The sequence below is a fragment of the Trichechus manatus genome, unplaced genomic scaffold, assembly GCF_000243295.1.
Source record: "Trichechus manatus latirostris isolate Lorelei unplaced genomic scaffold, TriManLat1.0 scaffold00027, whole genome shotgun sequence".
Taxonomy (NCBI): domain Eukaryota; kingdom Metazoa; phylum Chordata; class Mammalia; order Sirenia; family Trichechidae; genus Trichechus; species Trichechus manatus.
In genome coordinates this window covers 17,154,030-17,180,624 of record NW_004443963.1, presented here as the reverse complement: position 1 = coordinate 17,180,624, position 26,595 = coordinate 17,154,030, and the positions used below count along the sequence as shown (strand labels likewise).

Sequence of the window (26,595 nt, the reverse complement as noted above, 5' to 3'; positions counted from 1 at the left end):
GAGCGCGAGGAGCTGCTGCTGCTGCAGAGCACAGCTGAGCAGCTGCGCCAGACGGCGCTGCAGCAGGAGGCGCGCATCCGCGCGGACCGGGACACCATCCGCGAGCTCACCCGCAAGCTGGGCCGCTGCGAGAGCGGCCTGCCGCGCGGCCTCCAGGACGCCGGGCCCCGGCGCGACACCATGGCCGACGGGTCCTGGGACTCGCCCGCTCTCGTCCTGGAGCTGGAGGACGCCGTGCGCGCCCTCCGGGACCGCATCGACCGCATCGAGGTGAGCGCTGCCCGCCCCGTCGGGGAGCCGGCCTGGTGGGAGGGGCACCCGGGCGGCGGCCACGTTCGCAGTCATTCCGGTGCCCGGCGGCAGACGCGGAGCTGCCGGACCCCTGGGTGGTCCCCGAGGGTCTCCCAGCCTCGCATGTCCGCCGGTGTTACGGGGATGAGCGTTACTACTCGCAGGTGAGACTGGAAGATTTCCAGGAGGGGACTCGGAGAAGCGTCTTGCACAGTGTTGGAGGCACGGGGAACGCGTGAGAAAGGCTCTTTTCCGTTCCATTCTCCTCTCCCGGCACTGACCGCTCAGAGCCTCAGTGTCTGCGTCTGTAAAATGGGTATAACAATGCCTGCCCACTTGTAGTGGTGATTGATTCAGATCAGTTGATTAGATGGGAAAATGCTTGGCACGTACTAAGAGCTTTTAAATGCCATTTTCATTGCCTTCTTCCGACACTCTCAAAGCACGCTCACTCTCTATGGTCCCGACACGGGACACACTACCCAAGAGACTCGAGGTCCTCCTCTCATGCCAAAGAGCAGGGAACAGAGTGGCCGTAAGTCAAACCCAGGTGCCCCCACCCGCTTCTACCACCATAGCTCCCAACCCACCTAAGACCACGACAGACAGCAGGAAGCTCAGATGCGCCCGCTAGGCCCTGATGCCCTGAAGCCTGCAGTTCTGGGCTGTGGGCCGGGTGGAGTAGGGCCCCGCCCTGTTCTGCCTCCTCCACTCCCCTCTTCTTGATGTCCCTGGCTCAGGCACCCAGCCAGACACAAGGGGTCCTTCAGGGGGAATCTGCTGTTGGCTGTTATGTGACCCTGGGACAGTCATTACCCCCCTTTGGAGAGGTGTGACCCCCTTCTTCCCCCTGAGAAGCTATCTGGGGTTCCCCAGAGGGGCAGCCAGTCAGACTGAGCAGGACAGTCAGATTGGGCAGGACTGACAGCAGGAGACACTGACCACCCCCAGCCATCACATTTCAAGACCCCAGGGAAGAGAGTTAGTCAAGCTTTAGGGGCCTTACAAACATTCAAAACTGGATCTGTGGAAGGAGGGAGGAGACAGAGGCCAAAGCACCAGCTGCCCCCTCCATGACCTCCGCCAAACAGTGCAGCTGGCAAAGCAGAGGGAGGGTGAAAATGCAGGGACACCCCCATCCCTGGCAGAGCAGTACAAGGGATGCCCATATGGATAGCTGACATTGCCCATGACCAGTGGCCCTCCCGAGAGTCTGTGCTGGGATTGGTACCCGCCTCACAGTGTCACGGTGGCAGCCAGGTGGCCATCACAGCCAGCCCTCTAACTTGCAAGAGGTCATATTTCGAGTGAGTGGCAGAGGCAGGAAGGATGCAAGAGGGTCTTGTCTGCCAGGCCAGCACCCTTCTTTCCCCACACCAGCTCTGTGGGGGTTTCTAGAATGAGAGGGCCATGCGCAGAAAAATAATCAAAGAAACGCTGAAAGTCAGCAGTGAAGGGGAGCCTCAGTTTCTTCAGCTGTAAAGTTGGGATAATAATAGCAGCTATTTCATTGGAGTGTTAGGAGGGTTAAGTGAGTTCATCCCTGTGAAGCTTCCAGAACAGTGCCTGGCACAGCTAGTACTCAATCCATTTGAGTAACTACTATTTTTATCATTAAGCTATAATATTGTTGTTGTTAGATGCCTTCCAGCTGGTTCCGACTCATAGTGACCCTATGTACAACAGGACAAAACACTGCCCTGTCTTGCACCATCCTCACGATTGTTGCTATGTTTGAGCCCATTGTTGCAGCTACTGTGTCAATCCATCTCATCCAGGGTCTTTCTCTTTTTTGCTGACCCTCTACCTTACCAAGCATGATATCCTTCCCCAGGGACTGGTCCCCCCTTCTAACATGTCCAAAGTATGTGAGAAGAAGTCTCATCATCCTCGCTTCCAAGGAGCATTCTGGCTGTGCTTCTTCCAAGACAGATTTGTTTGTTTTTCTGGCAGTCCGTGGTATATTCAGTATTCTTCGCCACCACCACAATTCAAAGGCATTAGTTCTTCTTCGGTCTTCCTTATTCATTGTCCATCTTTCACATGCATATAAGGCGACTGGGAAAACACCATGGTTTGGGTCAGGTGCACCTTAGTCCTCAAAGTGACGTCTTTGCTTTTTGATACTTTTAAAGAGGTCTTTTGCAGCAGATTTGCCCAATGCAATGCATGATTTGATTTCTTGACTGTTGCTTCCATGGACATTGAAATTAAAATATTACTAAGTTGTTTTATTTTAATACAGTCAAAAATCAAAATGGGAACAAACACTCCTTTTAGGAAACAGATTATAGTAAGAAAAAAAAAAAGATTTGATTTTCAGTAAACTTCCTCCTTGCCTACCGTAGCCCCTGCCCCCCCCCACACACACATATGGCACAGGTGGCTCCCCCATGTCTGGGGCCGGCAGGCTGGGCTTGCCCTGGGCCTGTTCCCTCAGCACCTGTCGCACTTGGCAGGGTGGGCTCCCCTCCATTTAGCCTGCTGAGGTTGAGGGGATCCTGATGGCTGGGCTTTGGCACCAGGTCAACCTTCCTAGCTGGGAGAACCCTGGCTTTCCCCACATACATGCCCTCTTGCTTTCTGTGCAGTGGACATGGAGAGACAGAGGCAGGGGGCTGCTTGGCCACCAGGTCTACCCTTGGAGCTGGCAGCAGCCAGAGCCAGCCTTGGGGGCTTTGGGAGGGGCTGGCCTCTGGAGCCCGACAGATGTGGGGTCAGACGACTGGTGTCAGCGGGACCTCATGCTTCCTCTAGCCACCATCCAATTTCTCCCCTTCTCTTCTCATCCAGCATCCCCACAAGAATGCCCTCCGATTTTCAGGGTCACTTCCTGGCCGCTATTTCCCTCTCCCAAGTGCTCTTGTTGAAGTCACCAAAGTGGACAAATCAGACAGGAACTCTTCCATCCTAGTCTTGCTGGACCCCTCTTGGGCACCTGACCCCTCCGATCACTCCCTCATTCTCCAAGTCTCCATGCCGTTGGCTTCTCCGCTCCTGCGTCTCCACCTCCCTCTCTGGCTGTGGCTTCTCTGCTCCTTGCACGGTCTTCTAAAGTTAGCACTCCGCCTGACGGCACTCTCACTGTCCCTGGGTGAACTTAGCCACACCCCAGGGCTTCTAACACCCCGCTCCACTGCGCCCCTCCAGCCCAGATTGCCCTCCAGAGCTCCAGGCCGGTAGATCCAGCTGAGCCCCTGGACATCCCACCCACCCCCTAACCTCACACGTTCCCACCTGAACTCAGCACCTCCCCAACCTGCTTCTCAGGTGTAAACCTGGGAGCTATCCTTGGCTCCTCCCCCGACCCCTTGTTCCTGTCAGCCTCGTCTCTCTCTGGGTGCTTGCACCAGCCTCCTTACTGGTCTCCTATCTCCAGGGCACCCCTCCATCAGCCCTTCTCTTTGCAGCCCCAGGGATCTTCCTTAAGCCCCTCCATGGAGCTCCCTTGTAGAAAGGCCTTTGGTGCGAACTCCTCAGCCTGCTCCCAGGCTGCCATGTCAGATGTGGCCCAGCTCTCCAGACCCACCTCCCAGTTTTTTCTTGCCTCTGCCTAGTCCACTTCCGGTGCATCCCTGCTCTTCATTTAAGAGTCTGCTTTGAGAACACCTCCTCCTGGAAGCCTTCCATGATCACACTCTGTCCCCTCCCTTGCTCCCATAATCCTCAGCACATCCCTGCCTCCATCGCTGCCTGCAGGGCTCTGCGTCCCCTCTCCCTCTCCCCACTGATACTAAAAAGGGGAGGGAAGGTAAAGCTGATTGGTCCCCGCCCCCCAGGCCTCAAGTGGGAGCCACATTTGAGGGCTTAGGAGGAAATTGTTCGTGTTTTCCTTTCTGTTTTTGTTGTTGTTTTTGTTCATTGAATAAAGTCTAAAGATTTTTGGAGGGAAAATTGCATTTAATTCCACTGCCTTATCAGTGCAGTGGTTAAGAGCTACGGCTGCTAACCAAAAGGTCGGCCTTCGGAATCCAGCCACTGGTCAGCAGCCCCTCCTTGGAAACCATATGCGGCAGCTCTACTCTGTCAGAATCGACTTGACGGCAAGGGGTTTGGTTTGGTTTCTGGGTTATCCCTTTTGAATGGTCCCTGGGTAGTGCAAATGGTTTGCACTTGACTACTAACCTAAAGGTTGGCAGTTTGACCCATCTAGCAGGGTTGCAGAAGAAAGGCCTGACAATCTACTTCCAGAAATATTATAGCCAAGAAAACCCTATGAGGTAGTTCTATCCTGTAACCCGTGGGGTCACCATGAGTCAGAATCGAGTCTCTGGCAGTGGGTTTGGTTTGAGTGTTTTTATCCCTTTGTGCAGCCCCCTTGCAGCCCTTTCCCATATGTAGACATTGTTACAGCTTCTGGGTCGCTGTGTAATTACCATTTAATGTTGCCATAATTCCCTCCGATTCATCCGCAGCTCTGCCGCCCATCAGTCACTTGACCTGACTCCTGTTGTTGGAGATATGGGCTGCTTCTAATTATTTTTCTTCCAGATGCTCATCGCAGGATCAGTTTCATGCAGATAGCTGTTTGTTTGGTGGTTTTTGTTTTTTTCTCTTTAAGTCTGTTGAATTATTTCTCTAGGCTAAATTCCCAGGAGTGCTATTACTGGGTCAGAGGATATTGACTTTTTACGGCTGTGGCCAAGAATCACTTTTCAAAGGGATTGGACCATTTATGTGGCAACCAGCCATGTACAGATGCTCCAGTTTTCCATTTTTGCACTAATTTAATATATGTGTAAAATGAAACTTCAAGATCAACTTAGGCAGCATTTCTTTGACGTAAAGCCACATCTTTAACCCAGTGTACATCATGTAGGCAGGTGGCCTCCCCTAACCCTGGAGCAGAGGCCATGACAAGGGACACCCTGCTGGTGTTCACAGAGGACCTGGACTCGGGGAGCCATGACTTCTGTTTTAATAACAGTTATAGCTCACACTAACTGAGCACTTAGCACTCACTTAGCGCCTGCCAAGTGCAGTGGTGTCACTGGGGTTGGTGTCACCCAGTGCAGTAACTCATGGTGTCACTCGCCCCATGCACCTCCTCCCGAACCAGACCATACAGAATCCTCAGTAATGTTTATTATCAGTTTGAATCATAGAATAATACGTGATATAGTTGTAAATTTCTTAACTGTAATATTTCTTAGATTATACGAATACTCACAACAAAATTGTTTTGTAAAATCTTTCTACATTGAATGACAACATTATTAGTTACATTATTAGTAACTGAGTGGAAATCTTTTTTGATTTTTCTCCTCCTTTCCCTTTAATTACTACTTCATTCTCAAAAAAAGTTATTGCTATAGGTTCACAGATACTAATTACCACAATATTGTAGCTAAAACACCAGAAAATTTGACAAGATCAGCGACTATAAAAACAACAGCAGCGCATGCTTGTAGCACATGCAGGTGAAACCATGTGATTCAAAGCATCATTGTAATTGGGTAATAATGACAGCTCTGATCGGAGCGCATTAGAAGGTTCAAAAAGGAAATTAGCATAGAGTTTTAGCCTTGTAGGTGTATTAATACATGTAAGCTGAGCTTACAAAAAATGTTTTTGTTGTTATAACTGACTACAGGGATACTTTTTATGAAAAAAATAATAATAAATTTCTGCTGAAACACTGCACAAAAATTTTATAGACAGTCATTTTGGTGTCACCCCCTCTGACAGTGTCACCCACTGTGGTCTGCACCCACACACTGGCTGAGTATCAGGCACTGTACTTTATCTCACTTAATCCTCATAAAAACTCTGTGAGGGAAGTACTATTCTAGCTGCCTTTTATAGATGAAGAAACTGAGGTTCGGAGAGGTTAGGAAACTGGCCCAAAGTCACACAGCAGTGGAGCTCGGATTTGAACTTGGTGGTGTCTGGCTCCGGAGCTCTTATTCTTCATCACTTGCTCTAGACCCATTCAGAGGGGGTCAGACCTCACTCGTCTTTGAAGAATGAGCAAGACAGGTGAGGGCATACCTCCTGCTCGACACTGCCCTGGACCATTTCTGTCTTAGAGCACCCAGAGCGAGTGCCATGGGGTGAGTTTCTCAAAAGCTTGTCATGAAGGCTGGTGAGATAATCAGAAAGCTTGCTGTGGGATCGTTAGTAATAATAATGATAACATTAACTAACACTTATTAGGCACTTACTGTATATGTATTAGCTTATTTAGTGTATTCAGTCTTCAGCTCTGTGAAGTAATCTGTACATCCCCATCTTACAGATGACGAAAAGGAAGCTCCAAGAGTGTGAGGGACACCGAACCAGGCAGTCACCTGTTCCCAACTTCAGTTTCCCCCTCTGATAAAATGATTCTCTTCCAGTGCTAAATAGTCTCTGAAATAGGAAGGCTACGTGCTCTTCTCACTTGTGACTAAAGGCTAACCACTTTCCCGCTCTGGGCCTCAGTTTTCTTATCTGTAAAATGGGTGGGAGGAGGGGCTGGGTTTGTTCTGGGGAACCTTTGGGCTCTAAAATTCTGAGTCATTGAGCAGATGCCTCCTGAATAGGAAATGTGTGGGTTGTGCATGCATTGTGTGTGTGGCCAGCCCCTGTGCCCCCACACACCACCCTCAGACCCCCAGTTCTTGGGGATATCTGCAGATAAACACAGCAGCTTATAAGATTTATTGATGCCTTTTCTGAAATATATATAGATTGTTTTTGCTTTTTTCTTACATTGCTGCCCGTTCTGGAAGCTACTGTTTGGTGGGTGCTGGTTCCCCTGACCCTGCAGGGAAGGAGGGCGTGAGAGGAGGAGGTGACCAGGGGCCAGCAGAATGTGGGGAGAGGGTCCTGCCTACTGGTCTTTTGTTTGAGGGTGTGGAATGGCAGCGTCCTCCCTCAGTCTCCCCCCTCCCAGTCCCTGACTGAGGGTTTGCCCTGGTCGTCCTCTAGAGCTGGAGTGTGGAATCATGTTCCAGACCTGACCACCCGGGTTCACTGTCCAGCTCTGTCATTGGAGAGTTCTGTGACTTTAGTCAAGCTGCTATCTTTCTCAGCCTCAGTTTCCTCATCTGTAAAATGGACATTAAAAAAAACAACACCTCCCTCATAGGACAGAGACAATAGTAGAGCATTTGGCACAGGGCCTGGCAGGGAATAAAAACTCGGGAATAGTAGCTGGTATTAGGAAGTGAGGAGCTGGACCCCATCACCTGCAGACCTGGCTGTACCCCCACACTGACCTCACCCTATCTCCAGGTAGGGCACCCATCCTGGGAGGCCCTTAGCTCTCTACTCTTGCCCATGGTAGCACCTGAGTTTTGAGCTTTTTAAACACTGCCTCTGCTACTCACTTGCTGTGACCTCAGATAATTCCTTCTCCTCTCTAATCCTCAGTTTCCCCATTTATCAAATGGGATGGGTGGGTAGGGTGCCCCAGAAGGCCTCTCTTGCTCTGCCATCCTGTAGCCTGGAGGCCTCCAGTCCCTGGAAGACCTTCTGCCAGGAGAGGAGACCGTTCCTGCTTTTCCAACCCTGGCAGGGGCTGCTTGGACAGAAGGCAGGGTCTTACTTGTGGGATTTTTTTTTAAGATATATCTTACATTCAAAATACATAAGATCTCACATAGCTTATTTATAAAGGATACAAGTCTTAAGTGTACAGTTCAGTGAATGTTTACGAATGTATACACCCATGAACCCACCACCCAGCTCGAGCATCAGAACATCTCCAGCATCCCCAGAAGGCTCCCTTATGACCCCCAAAGCCAATACTTCCTCGAAGGTGACCACTATCCTAACTTCTCCCAGACATAGACCAGTTCTGCATGTGTTTGAACGTTATACAGTTGTACCCCTTTGTGTCTGGCATTTTTCACTCAACATTATGCCTGGGGCATTCAGAAATGTTGCCTGTGTCGATGTTAGAGAATACTTTACTGCCTACTATTGGCTGTGCTGTTATTTGCTGTGTCGTTTTATTTTGTGGATATGTTGTCATTGTTATTGTTGGTGTTATTTGTTGCCATTAGTTGGCTCTCACTTATGGCAACCTTATGTATAACAGAACGAAACACTGCCTCGTCCTATGCCATCTTCGTGATGTCTGAGTCCCTTGTTTTGGCCACCGTGTCAACGCATCTCATGGAGGGCTTTCCTCGCCTTTGCCCACCCTCCACTTTATCAACTCTGATGTTCCTTTCTAGCTGGTGGTCTTTCCTGATGATGTGTCCAAAGTAAGCGAGCCAAAGTCTCACCAAAGTCTTGCTTCTTAGAGCACAGTATGGACGTACCTTAATTTATTTGCCCATTCTACTAGGGGCACACTCCTGGGTCGTTTCTAGCTTTGAGTTACTACAAGCAAAGCTTCTGTGAACATTCTTGTGATGTGTTTTGGTGGTTATGAGCCCTCATTTCTCTTGAGCATACACTGAAGAGTAGAACAGCTGTGTCATAGGAGAGGCATGTCTAGCTTTAGCAAGCACTACAAAACGTTTTCCCCAAGTGGTTGTGAGAGTTTCCTCGCCTGCCTGTGCAATGCTTCATGTCCTCACCATCCTTGCTATGGTCATTCAAAAAATGCTCCCTGTTCTGGTGGGTGTGTAGTGGTCATTGTGTTTTCGCTTTTGTTTCCCTGATGACTCATGCTGCTGAGCACCTTTTCTTGTGCTTATTGTCCATTTTGTGAAGTGTTGGCCAGTTCTTGCCTGTGGGAGGTGGAATGAGGTCAGAGGTTGGCGCTCCTCACCGAGTGAAGAATGTGGGAGTGCCTTCCCAGGAGAATCTTGGACACTTCATCCCCACTGAACCCTAGGACGGGGATTGAAGCAGCCAACCCAAAATAGGACCATTTACGTATCCCACGCCCCTCATTTTACTCCAAGGGAAATTGAGGCTCAGAGAAGCTGAGGGACTTGCCCAAGGCCACACAGCACAGCAGCAGCTGAGCCAAGACCACAGCCAGAATATCTGATTAAAGTGAAGTGGAGGTCCTCAGTCCCTGCTGTGGGTTTTTGGCTAGAGCCCAGAAGGTGGGTGGGCAGACAGGGCCTGAGAGGAAGTTCTGGGTGGCCTTCTCAAAGCAGCAGCTTGGCAGGGGGTGCTGGGCATGAGGCCTGAGGCTGTGGGAGTCCTAAGGCACCCTCTGGGGTCTCGGAGCCCAGGGGGGCATGTGGGGCAGACCCGGCCGCCCTCTAGCCTCCAGCACCAGGGCCTCCCAGAGAGCCTTTCTCCCTGCTCCTGTCGTCCTCCCCGCCCTCACCCACACCGCCTGTTCATCTTGACTTGGGCCCCCCGGTGCACAGTGGCCCATTCGTTGACTTCTCATTACAGCTCCAAACTGGTACTGGGGGACTAGGACTGAAAAATCATTCTGGCCTCTGCCCCTCGCTGTCCCACCTCCTCCCTCCCTGGGTTACACTGAGTCTTAGCAGCCTGCTGGATCTGCTCCTGCAGAGAAAATGGGGGAACAGGTTGACATGGGCCCCACCCAGGCTCTTGCACGCAGCCTTCCCTGACCACCCCAGCCCCTCCTCCCAAACGGAGCCCGTCCCTCCCTGCCTGGTGTCCTTGCCGCTTTCACGATGCTGAGAGCACTGCCTGTGGCGAGCATGGGCCCTGGAGCTGCAGCACCCAGCAGCACTCAGTGAGAGGCGGCAGGGATGAGCTCGCCCTCTGTGCCGGGCCTTTCCAAGGGCCTTACAATTTAATCCCATAAGAACCACGTGACTGTTATTATCCTCATTTTACAGATGAGAAACTGAGGCTCAGGGAGGTTAAGAAACGTGCCTGGCTCACTCAGCTGGGCTTTTGATCCAAGTAGTCTGGATCCAGGGCCCACACGTTTACTCACTGTGCCCTCCTGCCTCTCAGTAATATTGTTGTTGTTACTTGCCTCGAGTCAATTCATAGTTCTCAATAAGAATGGATAATAATAATGGTTATGAGAATTTATCAACCACTTAGTATATGCCAGACCTTACATACATTCTTTCATTTTATCCTTACTTATAAAATGTAGGTACTATTATTATCCCCATTTACACATGAGGAAACTGAGGGTCAGGGAGTTGAGCAACTTGCCCAAGGCCACAGATGTAGTAAGTGAGGAGCTTGGAAAAGATCCAAGCCCATAACCACGACACCATGTTGCTGCAGCACACGTTGACAGATGGATGGATGAATGAACGAGTAAACGAAGGCTCCGCAGCCCCAGGTGGGCAGAAAAGCCCTTGGGACTCTTCTTTCTTTTTGGAGAATCTTAGCCCAGGCATCACGGCAGCTCCCATCTGGAGGTTGAGCAGGCATTGGCGAGGGGAGGGGGGACAGGAAGAGTGTTCCTGGCAGAATTTGGCAGAAGGAACCACTCATGCGGAGATCCCTGGGGTGACAGGGAGCTTGGGGCAGTTGGAAAGCTGGGAAACTATGGGTGGGAGTGAAGTGTAGCTAGCTGGGATGGGGGGATGGTCATTTGGTGAGGACTGAGGCCAGAGGGACTGGATGGGGACTGCGACTTTATACAGGGGTAGGGAGGAGGGCTAGTGAAGGATTTTAGGCAGGAGAGTGACATGGCTGTATTTGTGATTTCAGTGGCTGGCTCTGGCTGCTGTGACGCAGCCCAGGGGTTGGTGGCCTGGGCTAGGACAGGGACAAAGGAGCCGACTGAGATTATGGTTAAGACTTGGGGTTTGATTCTGCCATTCAAGATTCCGCTTTTGGATTCCTCCTCTTTCTTTTTTTTTTTTTAATTTAAGAAAATCATATATTTCAGGCATTAAAAAAAGCTGTGAAGAATACCATCCACATGCTCACCCAGGCTCAAGAACCAGAACATTTCCAACCAGCCAATGCCCCTCCAAAACTCCCCACTCCTGGCCCTCGTCCGACCAGCCCCGACAGTGGGTCCCCAAGGTCCTGAATTTGTATTGATCTCTCTCGTGCACTTTTTCAGACTTTTACTACCTAATTGTGTGTCCCTTAACCATGTATAATATAGTTTTCAATGTTTTATGACTTTACATAAGCGATATCAAAGTGGGGTATGTCCTTCAGTTGCTTGTTTTTCTCCCAATATAATGATTAAACATTTAGGGTTGTAGATGGCAAAAGGTGGACCACTCCAAGAGATATCTAAGTCATATTAATAGTAATAATAGTAATAGTTGACACTTAAATAGCACATCATGCTCTGAGGACATTATGTTTATTAACTCATTGAATCCTCACTGAGATGCTATGAGGCAGTGCTATCATTGTGCCTTTTGCCGATGGGAAACTGAGGCCCAGAACCCTTATGTAACAAGCTCACTCAGTTGGTGGAGCCGGAGTGTGAGCCTGGGCAGTTACAACAGAACTGACAGGACTTAGGGGTGACCAGATGGGGGAGGCAAGGAGATGTGACCAGCTCTGCTACCCTCAAAGCCTGTTCGCGTTCCTCCCTGCCCTGCAGCCCGTGGAACCAGACTCTGGGCTGTTCCAGGAGGGTGGGCTATATAGAGGGTCGGACCCTGACTCTGAAGCTGGCCTCTTCCTCCTGCTCCCCGCAGGAAAGGCACTCACCTTGGGGTGAGACCAGGAGGTTGGGTGGTCTCTGTGTCCTCTCAGCCTCAGAGCCTCACCCTGCCAGCAGGGCCCTCCTCCCCATTCCCGTCTGTGAAGCTGCCCATACCCTAGTCTGACACTGCCTGTGGGGCCTCCACAGCCTGGCATGGCCACTAGAGCCTCTCCCAATGGCCCTTGAGGCGAGCAGGGCAGCTGGCACTGTCCCATTGGCAGATCAGGAAAGGGAGACCCAGACTGTCTAGGGAAGATGGAGGAATGGGCCCCGGTTACAGAACGAGGAGGGCCTGGGCTGGAGTCCTGCTCTGCCACTTTGTAGCTGTGTGACCTTGGGCAGGTGACTGCCCGTCTCTGAGCCCTAGTCTCTTCATCAGTGGAGTGGGCCTGCCTCCTTCCCCAGGTTGTTGAGAAGGGCATGAAGTGTCTGCACAGGGCCTCCCCGGTGCAGGCCCTGGCACACAGTGAGTGCTGTGAGCATTACTGTTACTAGTGCTAATGAGCTCAGCACATTAGCAGCTGAGCTGAGACTAGAACCCTGGGCCCCGGCTCCAGGCCCTGTGTATTTACACTATCTCCCACCCCAGATTCTCAGCAGGACAGGCCATGGGTTCTGAGCCCCCCTTTTCCTGCCCATCAGGAGCTGAGTGGGGATGATGGTGTTGCCACCCACCCCACTCCTCCCCCCATCTTGGGCCAGGGGCCCACTTGGCATCAGGCCAGGAGCCCACGCGGCACAGCCTGTGCCTGCAGCAGATGGGAAAGTGGGGTGGGGGACAGGGAGTCATGTTCTTCTGATTCATACATGGAGTGGGGAGGGGGCCACACATGCTAGGGCGAGCCTGCCCCCTCCCTGCCTTCCTGGCAGCTGCAGAGCTGGCGGCTCTGACAAAAGAACAGCTTGTGCGCCCGCCCCCTCAGCCCGCACGTTTTCTCCTCAGAACAGCATCTGTGTAAATAGCCCTCCGTGTCCTGTCTTCCTGGCAGGTGTTTCTCCCTCTGAGGGAGGGGGGATGCTTTGCCAGAGAGAGGAGGCATCGGCTTTGCCCAGCCCCATCACTGTAGAAAATTCAAAAAGACGTCTGCCTCGGTTTCCCCATCTGTGAAATGGGGATAATTAGAGTACCAACCTCCATGAGTGGCCGTGAGGATTCATGAGTAATATGTGTGAAGTGCAAGGACAGGCCTGGCATGGGATCTCACTCAGTCATGTGGCTCTCACGCCAAGACTGGTATGTAGGAGGGTGGGGAACTGAGGCATCAGATAGAGGCCAGGCAGAGCAGCGCTGGGGGCTGAGGAGGTGCTGCTCTGGCCCCTTCCAGCCCTGAGACGGAAATGTGCCCCATGAGCTAATTGCCTGTGCCTGAGGATTCTGGAAGTCCAGCCATTTCAGATAGCAGAGTGGCTGGCCTTGTCACTCCCATGGGCCATCAGCTAATGTGTCCAAGCCTCACAGTCTGCATAATGCTTTTACAGTCCATGAGGGTTGGTGCCTTCCGCTCTTTCCTCCCATCCTTACACCTGAATGGACAGTGGGGAGCAGTTGTCCCATTTTACAAAGGGCAAAACTGAGGTTTTGTGGTTAGTTCATAACAGAGCCAGGATTTGTAGGTGTCTCAGGGGTTAGAAGGAGCTGCTAGGATAGCAAAGATTAGCGTAACAGGAGTAAAGCCAGGTAAACTGAGCTGGTCACCCAGCCATCTCCCCTCCCACTTCACCTGGCCTCCACCTCAGCCTGGTGGCCAAGCAGGCATCTGCATTAATGGATGGCTGTGACCTCTTACCTGGGACATGGGTGGACAATTAAGGTGATTTGAGCCCCCCACAGCCCTAGCTGCTTCGTGGGGTCCTTTCCCAGAGGCAGCCTGGACCACTCAGTGACTTGCTTCTCATTGCCCCATTTCACAGCCTGGAATGGGGAGGTTGATCCTCAGTCCCTTCCCACCGCCAGCAGATGGCGAGAGGGGAGGAGAAGGACCGAAGGCTTTCTGGAAAAAGCTGCTCAAGAGTCCTGCCTGTGGTTGCCGACACACACACACACACACACACACACACACACACACAAACGTGCACACAAAGGGAGAGTGTGAGCTGGTACTTAACCCCAGCCCTTTGAGGCTACCCCACCTTTCCCACCTGGCCACCCAGCAGAGCCTGGGGACAGATAAGACAGTGAGGGAGGAGGGTTCCCAGAGGGGCCACAGGGCAGATGTTGGGAGAGGCTGAGTGTGGAGTGGTTAAGAGCATGGGTTGGAGAGCCAGACTGCTTGGGTTCAAATCCTGGCTCTGCTGCTTGCTCCCGGTGTGATTTGGAGTGACTCACCCAGTGTCCCTGCCCGTGAAATGGGGACACTAGTGGTACCTACCTCACAGGCTCGTTAAGCAGATCCAGTGGGTGAATGTTTGCGAGGTGCCTGCTAGGACTCAGACCGCGGCTGGGAGCACCCCACTCAGGTCTTCCTATTACCCCAAGTGCTGGAACCCTTGGCCTTGAACCCTAACACTGGGCAGGTTTTGACTAGGCCCTTCCTCCACACCCTGTCATTTAATTCTGACAGCAGCCTCACAAATTGGCCATTCCAAGCCCCATTTGATAGATGAGGGAAAATGATACCAGTGAGGTCACCCCTCCGTCCCCCAAATAGTATGGCAGAGCCAAGGGTCAGTCCTCCACCTGCTCAGCCCCAGGTCACTACTACTGCCCAGCACAAAAAGGGATCGCCATGGTGGCAGCCCCCGGGTCTCAGCTGCTGAGCGTAGCGCTTTGCTCACGCATCCTCTGTCCCCAGCACTTTGTGGCAGGGAACACATTTATCCCCTTGTCACATGGTTACGAAAGGGGATCAGAGAGGTTAAGGAACTTGCCCAGTGTCACCCAGAAGATGAACAGCAAGGCCAGGACTGGGCCAATGAGGGTAGAGAGGGGTCTCCTGTACTTGCCACAAGCTGCAAGGCTGACCCTTCTGCTTGGGGCACTCGGGAAGGTTTTAGTGTGCTCTGGTTTCTGTTTTGTTTTCAGCTGTTTTTCAGCACCTAGGGCCTTGCCTGGCACATAGTCTGTGCTCCCGGAATATTTGCTCAGTGAATGAATGTGAGAATTCAATGAGGTCATGTCTGGGGCCTCAGCTGGGGGCAGGGCCCAGGGCTAGGCTGAGCAGGAACCAGCAGGCCTCTGGGAAGTGGGAAAGCATTGGACCTGTCAGTGGGGAACGAGGAGAAGGAAGGAAGCCGGAGGAGGCGGGAGAGGTTTAATTTGGCTCCCAGAAGCTCAGTGAATTATTAATCTCCTACTGATGTTCCCATGACATGTCCACCAGAGATTGCCCCCTCCAAAAATCTGGACCTGTGGCCTCCTGCCTTCCTTCACCCCAGAAGGGGCTTCCTCCAGCAGGGCAAGGGGAAGGAGAGGACTCCCTGACTCTTGCTCCAAATTTCCTGACTGCTGGGATCATAAATTGGGACAGGGGACTCTAAACACTTGGTCCCCATTCTGAGCAGAATGAGGGGTTGTCAGAGCACACCCAGAACCACTCTGTTACAGATTGAATTGTGTCCCCTAAAAATATGTGTTGTAAATCCTAACCTCTATGCCTGTGGTTATAATCCCATTTGGAAATGAGCTGTCTTTGTTATGTTAATAAGACAGGATTAGTCTTGAGTCAATCTCTTTCGAGATCTATAAGAGTTTAAACAAGCTAGCTAAGAAGAGAGATAGGGTAAAATAGATACCAAGACACATGATATCTTAGTCATCTAGTGCTGCTGTAACAGAAATACCACAAGTAGATGGCTTTAACAAAGGAATTTATTCTCTCACAGTTTAGTAGGCTACAAGTCCAAATTCAGGATGTCGGCTCCAGGGAAAGGCTTTCTCTGTCGGCTGTGGAGGAAGGTCCATGGCATCAATCTTCCCTTGGCCTAGGAGCTCCTCCACGCAGGAACCTCATTTCCAAAGGACACACTGTGCTCCCGGCACTGCTTTCTTGGTGGTACGAGGTCCCCATGTCTCTCTGCTGGCTTCTTCTTTTATATCTCAAAGAGATTTACTTACAGCATTATCTAATCTTGTAGATCTCATTGATATGACTGCCACTAATCCATATCATTATATCATAGTGATAGGACTTACAACACACAGGGAAATCACATCAGATGACAAAGTGGTACACAATCATAAAATACTGGGAACCATAACCTAGCCAAGTTGACAGATTTTTTTTTTAAATTGAACTTTAGATGAAGTTTTACAGAACAAACTAGCTTCTCATTAAACAGTACATATATTGTTTTCTGATACTGGTTAACAACCCCATGACATGTCAGTACTCTCCCTTCTCAACCTTGGGTTCCCTATTACCAGCTTTCCTGTCCCCTCCTGCCTTCTAGTCATTGCCCTTGGGCTGATGTGCCCCTTTAGTCTGTCTAATCTTTGGCTAAAAGGTGAACCTCCTTCATTACTGGGCTAAAAGGGTGTCCAGAGGCCATACTCTCAGGGTTTCTCTAGTCTCTGTCAGGCCAGTAAGTCTGGTCTTTTTTTTGAGTTAGAATTTTGTTCTACATTTTTCTCCAGCTCTGTCCAGGACCCTCTATTGTGATCCTTGTCAGAACAGTCATTGGTGGTAGCCAGGCACCATCTAGTTGTAGTTGACAGATAATTTTGGGGGACACAATTCAATCCATGACACATGGAAATCTCCAAGGAACCAGGAAGCAGAAGCTGATGAGACAAGGACCTTCCTCCAGAGCTGACAGAGAGAGAAAGCCTTCCCCTAGAGCTGGCCCTCTGAATTTGGACTTCTAGCCTCCTAAACTTTGAGAAAATAAATTTCTGTTTGTTAAAGCCATCCACTTGTGGTATTTCTGTTATAGCAGCTCTAGATAACTAAGACAGCCACAGACAGTAAATTTCAACAAACAATCTGTTTATTGGCATTTATCATTAACCCTTCCTACAGCCCTTCTCAGTAGCTAGTTGTCCTGTGTTGAATGTGAGGAAGTGGATCCACAGAGGTCAAAGGATTTGCCCAGGGTCACATAGCAAGCTGGTTAGAGAGCTGGACTTGAACCTTGGGCTGTCTGACTCCAGAGTCTGTGATCTTACCCTGGAATGACCATACCCCTGGACGCCCTTGGTTGTGCCCGCACAGAACCTTGCATATAGTATCATCTTAGAGAAGCTTGGTGAGTGAATGAGCAAAGACCAAGACAGTCTGCCTTTTAGAGGGCCCATTGGTGCACCGCCTTCCAGCTGTGCAAGAGCTTGGTGAGTGAATGAGAAAAGACTAAGGCAGTCCACCCCTTGGAGGGCCCATTGGTGTACCACCTTCCAGCTATGCAGGAGCTTGGTGAGTGAATGAGCAAAGACTAAAACAGTCCACCCCGTGGAGGGCCTATTGGTGTACCACCTTCCAGCTCTGCAGGAGCTTGGTGAATGAATGAGCAAAGACTGAGACAGCCCACCCCTTGGAGGGCCTATTGGTGTACCACCTTTCAGCTATACAGGAGCTTGGTGAGTGAATGAACAAAGACTAAAACAGTCTACCCCTTGGAGGGCCTGTCAGTCCTTCCAGCCATGCGGGACTAGGCAGTGTCTCTCAACCCCAACTGCACATTAGAACCACCCAGGGACCTTTTCTAGCACTCCATGCCAGCCCCCCCTGCCCTTTCCCTGCTTCCCTCCCCACACCATAGACGGAGATGTTCTTGAGGGTGGGCACCAGGTCTGTTTCTGCTCACCATTATGCATCAACACTGGAAACAGAACCTGCTACCAACCAACTAACCGGTTGCCATCATGTTGATTCTGACTCCTGGCTACCCTGTGTGTACCAGAGTAGAACTGTGCTCCTTAGGGTTTTCAGTGATTGATTTTCAGAAGTAGACAGCAAGGCCTTTCTTCTGAGGCACATCTGGGTACACTCGAACCTCCAACGTTTCTGTTAGTAGCCAAGTGCCTTGAGCCTTAACTGTTTTCATCACCCAGTGCTAGGCACCCAGGAAGCACGTGTTGGCTGAAGCTGGAATTGCTATCCCCACTTTGCATGTGGGGAACTGAGGCTCACGTGGGGTCACTCACCTGGGGCATCTCCAGGCCCATGCTTCTTTCCTTCCTCCCTCCAAGTGACCTCACATGCCCCTCTTTCTCTGCCCTGTAAGCAGCAGGAGCTCCCGGCCCGTGTGAACTTCTCAGCTGCCCCATCCTCGGTCCCCGCAGTGCCCACCACCCTGCACGCCAAGATGGACGAGCTGGAGGGGCAGTTGCTGGCCAAGGTGCTGGCACTGGAGAAGGAGCGCGCGGCCCTCAGCCACAGCAGCCACCGGCAGCGGCAGGAGGTGGAGAAGGAGCTGGACGCGTTGCTGGGCCGTGTGGCTGAGCTGGAGCATGGTAGGTCCTGGGCCCACAGAGGGTAGGGTGTGCGAGGCCTTGGTCCTAGGGTGGGTCTTTGGATAGCAGAGTCACTCAAAAGCAGTTTTCGTACTATCTAGAGGCTAACGCTGAACAGGATGGTGAGCAGGAGGCTGCAGAACACCAGAGGGAGAGAAAAATCAGGGAACATTATTATCCTTATCATTGTTATTAACAGTTACCATTATCTGGCACTTACTGTGTTTCAGGACTGGGCTAAGTACTTGACACTCCAGCTGGTGTAATCTTCGCAAACCTCACAGGGATGGTACTATTATTATCCTCACTTCACTGATGAGGAAACTGAGGCTCAGAGAGGTCCAGTGACTTGCCCAAGGTCACACAGCCAGCAAGCAGCAGAGCTAACCCTCTAACAAGGTCTGTCTGACTCCAAGTCCATGCATTTAACCGCCACACAAGACATGTCTTCAATGAATCAGTCAGGATTTTGTCATTTGACAGCTTGACCTGGCACTGCCAGGGGACCAGAGAAGCATAATGTAGTGGACAGTGGGCAGGCATGAGCATTGGAAGGCCTGGCTCCTGGTCCCGCATCTGTCACTGGCTTGCTCTGTGACTTTGGGAGGTCACTTCCCTTTCTTGGGCCTCAGTTTCCTCATCTGAGAAATGAGGTTGAAGACTCATGTGTTCTCAGGGATTTTTCAGCTTTGAAACCTTGTGGGAACTTCCCTTAAGAGGCTTACAGAAAAATTGGGAAGACTAGGGGAAAAGAGCAATTGGGTGGGATTGGCTTAGATGTGGGGAGGAGATCCAGGAGGACTTCCTGAAGGAGGAGGTGGACCTCAAACTAGTCCTTGAAAGCAAATGTGAAGAAGTGAATTTTGGAGTAGAAGAGCCATAGCAGGGGCACAGAGGCAGAGGAGGGGTGGGCCTGGTGGGTTCTGTGACCAGCACTCCGCCTAGAGCACAGGGGCAGGAAAGACAACCTCAATCCTTACCCAGTCCTACTGGGTTAAGTGGCAAATGCCCAGACCCAATCTTTCTACACTGTGTTTCCTAAAGGGTTGGAGGTGTGTCCCCTCAGGGACAGAGGGGAGGTAGGCGGCTACGCTGGATGTCTGTGTGTCCATGGGCAAGTCTCTTCCCTTCTTGGGGCTCAACTTACTCAGCTATGAAATGAGTTCAAAGAGGTAGTCACTGAATCCCGTCTTCGCTCGCCGTGATGCATCACATCAGTCTCCACCCCAAGCCCCAAGCAGACCTGGGAACCCTGGACCTGCCTTCCCAGCCCCCACCCCCTCCCAGCCCTCAACAACCAGCTGGGGCAGGGGGAGACCAGCTGGTTCCTGCCTTTCCAGGAATCAGGAGGTGCCAGGCAGATGGCAGTGCCCATGGCCTCCCACCCTGGGAGTGTGCTGAGTGTACCCCCCATCCCTAGAGGTGGTGCCTCTCCAATCTACCCCCTGCAGACAGCCCTCTTATATTCAAGACATAGAATCCCAGAAACTGTGAACTGAAAGATACCTTAGAGTCCAGGAATCTGGTCCCCGGATTGTTTTGTTCAAATCCCAGCTCTGCCACTTACTAGCTGTGTGGCCTTGAGAAGGTTACTTAACCTCTCTGTGCCAAGGTTTTCTCATCTGTAAAATAGGGATTTTATTGAACCCTATCTCATAGGGTTGTTACAAGGAATAAAGGAGAGAATATACGTAAAAGAACAGTGCCTGGGAAAGAAAGCGCTATACCAGAAACCAAACCTGTTGCCATTGAGTCAATTCTGACTCATAGCAACCCTACAGAACAGGGTAGAACTGCCCCATAGGGTTTCCAAGGAGTGCCTGGTAGATTCGAACTGCCCACCTATTGGTTAGCAGCCATAGCTCTTAACCACTATGCCACAAGGTTTCCAGAAAGCACTACAGTGTGTGTTAAATAAATAGGCAAAGCACTATAGAAATGATAATAGTTGTATTACCATATTCATTTACTACGGGCCAGGCTCTTTACATATTTTGTCCCATTCAGCCCTTACACAGGTTTGGGAGAGAGGAAATGTTATTAGCCCCATTTTACTGAGGAAACTCAGGCACAGACAGGTTAACCTTTAACTTATTGAAGGTCACATGGATGGTTAAGTGGTGGAGGCAGGATTTGAACCCAGAACATCTCAAGTCCAGGGCCCGTGCACTTTAACTTCCCCATCAACACAGAGGCAGAGTGGAGAAGGACATGAAGGTACATGGCCCACTGCCTGGCCCATAGCAGCTGTCCAGGAATGATTAGCTGTCATTCTGATGTTCACCCTGTCCACCCTGCCCTCATCAGTGTCCACTGACCCTCACATGTCTGCCTTACCCTGCCCCTCAGGATCCTCAGCCTACAGCCCCCCGGACGCCTTCAAAATCAGCATCCCAATCCGCAACAACTACATGTATGCCCGCATGCGGAAGGCGCTGCCTGAGCTCTACGCCTTCACTGTCTGCATGTGGCTGCGGTCCCGGTCCGGCAGCACTGGCCAGGGCACCCCCTTCTCCTACTCGGTGCCTGGGCAGGCCAATGAAATAGTGCTTCTGGAGGCAGGCCATGACCCCATGGAGCTGCTGATCAACGACAAGGTGAGCAGGGGCCCCTACATGACTTCGGTGGGTCCTGGCTGGGCTGGGTCCCAAACATGCACGTGGATTGGCTCTTTCAATTCTCCTGCTTAACATATTCAGTACACATTAAATGCCTACTGTGTGCCAAGCTGGGTTCTGGGAATATAAAGACAGGTGAGACATGGTCCTGGCTGAAGAGGGGCTTGTGTCTAATAGAAGTGTTAGGTGTTTTTTCCATTTTACAGATGAGGCACATGAGCTTTAGTGACTTCACCACAACCCAGCTATTAGAGGCAGGGCTGGAGATCTCGCCAGGGCCCCTGTCGGTTCCCCTGGGCAAAAAGAGAAGGAAGTGAGGTCCAAGGATTTCTCTGAGGAGAAAGAGAGGAAGGGAGTGCTGGCGGGCTCCTCATCCCTGCCACTCCCCAGGGTCTAGGCCCTCTGTCCCTGCCCATTTATGGGGAGAATGGTGCATGGGCAGGCTCTGCAGCCTGAATGCTGGATTCCAATCCTAGTTCTGCCATTTACCCACAGTGTGAACTAGTCACTTACCCTCCCTATGTTTCAGTTTCTCCATCTGCTAAACAGGATTGATAATAGTCTGTATCTCATAGGCTGTGAGGAATAAGTGATTTAAATACATGTAAGGTGCTTTAAACAGAGGCTAGCATTTAGCGAGCCTTGATAAATGTAAGCTATCTTTATTATCCGAGGCTCTGTGCTAATAGCACTTCACTCACATTATCACACATGTCCCTTCCAACAGCACTGGGAGGCAGGTGCCAGCATTATCCCCATTTTGCAGATGGAGAAGCTGAGGCTCAGAGAGGGGAAATGACACACCCTGACCACATAGCTGGTGAAGAGGTGATAATATGATTTGGGGTCTCAGGCTCCAGAAACAACCTCTTAACCCCTTTCCTGTTCCTGTTCCTATGCCCAGGACTCACCCCCAGCTTCCTCCCTTGGTCTGGTTGTAGGACAGGACAAGGACAGGCCTTGGGCGGGAGATGATGTTGCAGGGGTATGGTGATTAAAAGTCTGGGGGAAGGCAAGCCTCTTATCATCTCCATTCCCGCAAAAATACCCTCCCCTGTCTGCCATGTTGCTTTGGGTCTTGCAGGCATGGCAGTCTTTTGAAACCCCCTGTAAATACAGACACTATGTATCACACCTACCTGTGACCAGCCCACAGCCATGTAGAGCCGCTGGGAGTGGTTGACACCCATCCAAACCCAGTTCCACAGGAGCTGCCCTTCATGGGTGTCCTGGTGAGAAGGAAGGAGATAGGCCCATGGGGTAGTGAATTTCTCATGTGGTGCTAAGAAGACCAGGGTAGCCAGGCTACATCTAGATCATGCTATCCTGTTCCCTTTATACACCCACTGACTGTAGTCCTTGCCCCTGCCCAAGATCAGAGCTCAGTTCCTATTAAAAGGAAATCAGCACCCTGGACAGGGCACTGGACAGCCCTAGTCCCTGAACTATTCCGGGCACCTCTGGAGTCCTTCTGAGCACCAACCTCGCAGGCTACTCACTGTTCTCCTTTTATTCCAGCCTCTAAGCCTTTGTTTATGCTGTGCCCTTCACTTGGTTGGCCTTTAAGTGGAATAGACAGATTCCATTGTCCTCCCAGGCATTCTTCAGACACCCTGTCTTCTGTTCCCATACCCCCCTCTTCCTCTGGGCCTTCACAGCCTGTGCCTCCGTTATGGCTCCTATGTTATTTTGTCTTGTAATTTTATCCCTGAAATCTTTCCCTCCTGTGCAGACTCATCTGATTTAAGGCTAAGACCAGGTCCATATCCCCAATGTCCAGAGCAAGGCCTGGCACCAAATAGGCATCACAGAAGGTTACATTCAGTTGTAATCTCTGAGAATTTATGAGAGCAAAGAGCCCCTTGGGAACATCAAATCCACAGACAGCAAGTACCTTTCATCTCACAGGCCAATTATAATCAATCAGCAGTGGCTTCCCGGAGCACCATGATGAGAAAGATTCTGAGGCTGAGTCTAGGCTCGTGATTGATTAGCCATGTCTGCCTTGGGTGGAGGAAGAGACACCGGTTGTATATTTGCCATCCTTGGTCTGACCTCCTCACTTTTCAGCTAAGGCTCAGAGAGGAAAACGGCCTCCCCAAGGTCACACAGGGGGTTGGTGACAGAGCCTGGGCCAGGACATCTTGAGCCTTTGCTATGGTCTGGACGCTGTGCAAGGATTATGAGACACAGCTCCTACCCTACATGGCCTTCTGGGCCTGTTAAAGAGGAATGAACTCCCAGGAAGCAACTGAAAAGCAACATTGAATCACCCCTTGTAATCTGAGTGAGGCCACTTGGTTAGGTCGATGGGAATTAGAGGGTAGAGGGGTCAGGGAAAGACACTGGGCTGGAAGGAGGGGGAGGACAAGCCTTGATCAGCCCCTGGAAGAAATGGCAATGGTCCCTCCCCCACTGCTCCAAGTTGGGCCTTGTGGCACCTCTGACCTGGGGTCGGGGACCTGTGTCCAGGTGGCCCAGCTGCCCCTGAGCCTGAAGGACAATGGCTGGCACCACATCTGCATCTCCTGGACCACGCGGGATGGCCTGTGGTCTGCCTACCAGGATGGTGAGCTGCAGGGCTCCGGCGAGAACCTGGCTGCCTGGCACCCCATCAAGCCTCATGGGATCCTCATCCTGGGCCAGGAGCAGGTAAGGCTTAGGCTGGCGTCACCCAAGCAGATCTCCCCAGGGCCCCTGAGGAGGAGGAGATGGGCAGAGGGAACCTGAAAGCACAGCAGTGATCATTCCTGCTGACCCAGCCGTTCTACAGATGAGCAGACGGAGGCCCAGGGAGAGCAGAGACCTGCCCAAGGGGCTAGACCCGTGGGGGCGGGCTTTGGCAGGGACAAGGGCCTGACTCACTGTGTCTGCCTGCTGTCTTTTCTGCTCCCTCACTCCATTTCTCTCTCCTTTCTCTGCTGTTCTCCTGGCCAGGACACCCTCGGTGGCCGGTTTGATGCCACCCAGGCCTTCGTGGGTGACATTGCCCAGTTTAACCTGTGGGACCATGCCCTGACACCTGCCCAGATCCTGGGCATTGCCAACTGTACCGAGCTGCTGCCGGGCAACGTCCTCCCCTGGGAAGACAAGCTGGTGGAGGCCTTCGGGGGTGCAACCAAGGCCACCTTTGATGTCTGCAAGGAGAGGGTCAAGCCATGAGGAGCCACCTCATCCAGGGCCCCACCCCTGCCTGCCGCTTCGGGGTCTTGAAGGGGGCGCATTCCCTTCTCAGCCTGCCTACACATTGGCCTCCCCTCTGCTCCAGTCCTGGCCATGGCTCTCATTTTCCCCACCCTCCGCACACCTCCAGAATGCCCTGCCCTGCAATGGGTGTGTCCCCCAACTCCACCTAGATGGGGATGAGCAGCTCCAGTCACCAGGTCAAGCCTGGGCTGAGTCCAGGGCCGGGCAGGAGGGGGTAGCAGTGCTCACAGCTCTGCCCACCCTTCTGGCATTACAGCGGAACCCTCTCTTGCCACCCCCACCCTGTCCCATCCATCATGTTTGATTCCACTATTCTCAACAGTACCCCCCATGGGTTGTATATGGGGGAAGGGCCCATGATCTCAGTGGTGGGGGTGGCTCCACCCCACTGCCCCCCATGCAGCAGGCCTGGTGCCTCCCACTTCAGGGCCAGAACAGGCTGTAGATCAGTACCCCCAGCTGAGAAGGGGAAGACAGAGGCATGGGAGGCTCAGACTCGCCCCTCCTCCACCTTTCCTCCAGCTGCCAGTCAAGGGCATCAGAACCTTGATGGAGGCCCCCCCAGGCTACCCCCTCTCCTCCCCCTCTTTCCTCGTTTCGTTGTGTGAAGTTGCTTGAATGTTGGTTCCATGCCTGGCCCAGCCCCATCACCCCTTGTTCTCACCCACAGCTGTGCCCACTGGCGTAGCCACCCCTCCGCCTCTGTGCCCAGGACAAGGCCTGGGCTGCTTGAGCCTGAGCTGAGGCCAGCTTAAGGCAGAGGCTCCATGCCCCAGGGGATCCTGCTTCTGGCAGAGCCACATTGGCCACTCCCTCTGTGTGTCCCTGCAACCTCTGGGGAGGGAAGAAGCTGAGAGGACAGGGAGAAGTATATGGTGGTGGGCAGAGCACTGGACACAAGAGAGAAACATTGTTCTAGCCAGCCCTGCTGCTAACCTGCTGTGTAGCCTTCTGCAAGGCCCTGCCCTCTCTGGCCTGGGCTTGCTCATCTGTAAGCTGAGGCCCTTGCTTTGGTCATTCCTGAGAGCACCTCCAGACTGAGCATAAGATGAACTGTGATTCCAAGTGCATAGGGTGGGGCAAGCCCAGGAATCCCCCAGGAGACCCAGGAGCATAGTAAGGGCAGGTCTTGGGACTGGGCAGCAGATAGGATCAGGATAGGCATGGGTCAGGGTCAGAAGCTGGCTCCAGAGAGTTAAGGGCAAGGGCAAGTTTCAAGGCAGGCCAATCTCACACATGGATTGTAAGAAAATCACCTCCCTCTAGATCCCCCATCTGGCACCCTTGCCTAGCTGAGGCTGTCTCAAAGGGCTGGTGGTTCCTGGTCCCCAAACTTGAGACCTCACGAGCACACCAACAGTGGGAAAATGTCAGAGCTGACAAAGGCCATCCATTCTGACCCCTTGCCTGTACAGATGGGGAAGAGCTCAGAGAGGGCAAGTGACTTGCACAGGATCACACAGCACAATGGAGCAGAGCCAGGACTAGAACGCAGGCTTTCTGACTCGCTCTTCTGTGCTCTTTCCCCACACCATACTGCCTGTCTTAGAGGGCTTGTGAGTCCAGCCTACACCCAAGAGAATGGACATTTGAGAGATCAGGATGCTTTCCTACAGGACAATTGGGACATCTTCCTTTATGCAACACCCAGACATCTTGGCACCTCCAAGGAGGTAGGGGGAAGAGGGTATGATCTCTGCTCACTCTGGTGGGAATGGAGAGCTGAGAACGCAGGTGTCCCACCCCTGCCAGCACCTACCAGGTGTCTGGGCTGTAGGCTACCTGGCTCACATAGGCACTATTGCCTTTCCCCCCTTTTTGTACTCCCTCTCCACTCCTCTGGCCCCTTAGCCCAAGGCATGATGCAGGAGCTAGAGGCTGTGGGGCCCAATGCTGTGGAAGCCTCTCCAAGACTTGTCACCTCCAGCCCCCAGATCCTTGTTTCCATTTCAAGAGCACAAATAGATTATTCAGCACCTCCGGTCCAACTCCTCTTGGAAGAAGAAGCAATGGATGGCGGGCTCAGCCAAAACCTGCTGAGATCTAGGTTGCCCCGGTAACAGCCAATGACATCAGCTCAAGTGCTGGGTCAAGTGTCTCATCCATAACGACACACGTGCTGTTGCTGGGGTGATGGCAGAATTCCGAACTTAAGTTTCGGGGACGCCCAGCTGTATTTGGTTTTTGTTATTGTTTTTAGGGAAGCAGCTTTTCTGGGGGCCTTAGAGGAAGGAAAGGGCTTTGGGAGGAAGGTGATGGGACTTCTTTTGTCACTTGAGCCCACCTAGGTGCATCATCCCCAGTCTTTGTGCTTTGTCGTGGTGATGACAAGACATCTGATGTCTGAGCCTTGTTCCTGCACTGAGTCAACCTAGTCAGCCCTCTGAAGGGAACAGGAACAAAATGAAGACAATGGAGTGTGGGCTTTGAGTCTGGATCTTTGGTGAGGGGCCTGGGACCCCATTTCCATTCCAGGAAGATGAAAACTCAAAGTCCGCATCCTCCCTTCATCCATTAATCAAGCACCTGCCAGCTGGACACGTCCATAACTTTTGGTGTTTTCTTCAGCTGCTCCCAGC

At 52.0% G+C, this 26,595-nt stretch overlaps 1 protein-coding gene across 1 annotated transcript in view; it reads left to right on the top strand.

The window, feature by feature from the left end:
- The window catches only part of NPTXR (neuronal pentraxin receptor), a 24,916-nt gene extending 945 nt beyond the window's left edge, over positions 1-23,971 (top strand). The window contains exons 2-6 of the mRNA XM_004374042.1: positions 4-270; positions 17,966-18,191; positions 20,541-20,788; positions 23,282-23,461; positions 23,747-23,971. Of these exons, the coding sequence (XP_004374099.1) occupies positions 4-270; positions 17,966-18,191; positions 20,541-20,788; positions 23,282-23,461; positions 23,747-23,971 (1,146 nt within the window). The remainder of the gene's footprint in view (positions 1-3; positions 271-17,965; positions 18,192-20,540; positions 20,789-23,281; positions 23,462-23,746) is intronic.
- Positions 23,972-26,595: the final 2,624 nt, after the last annotated feature.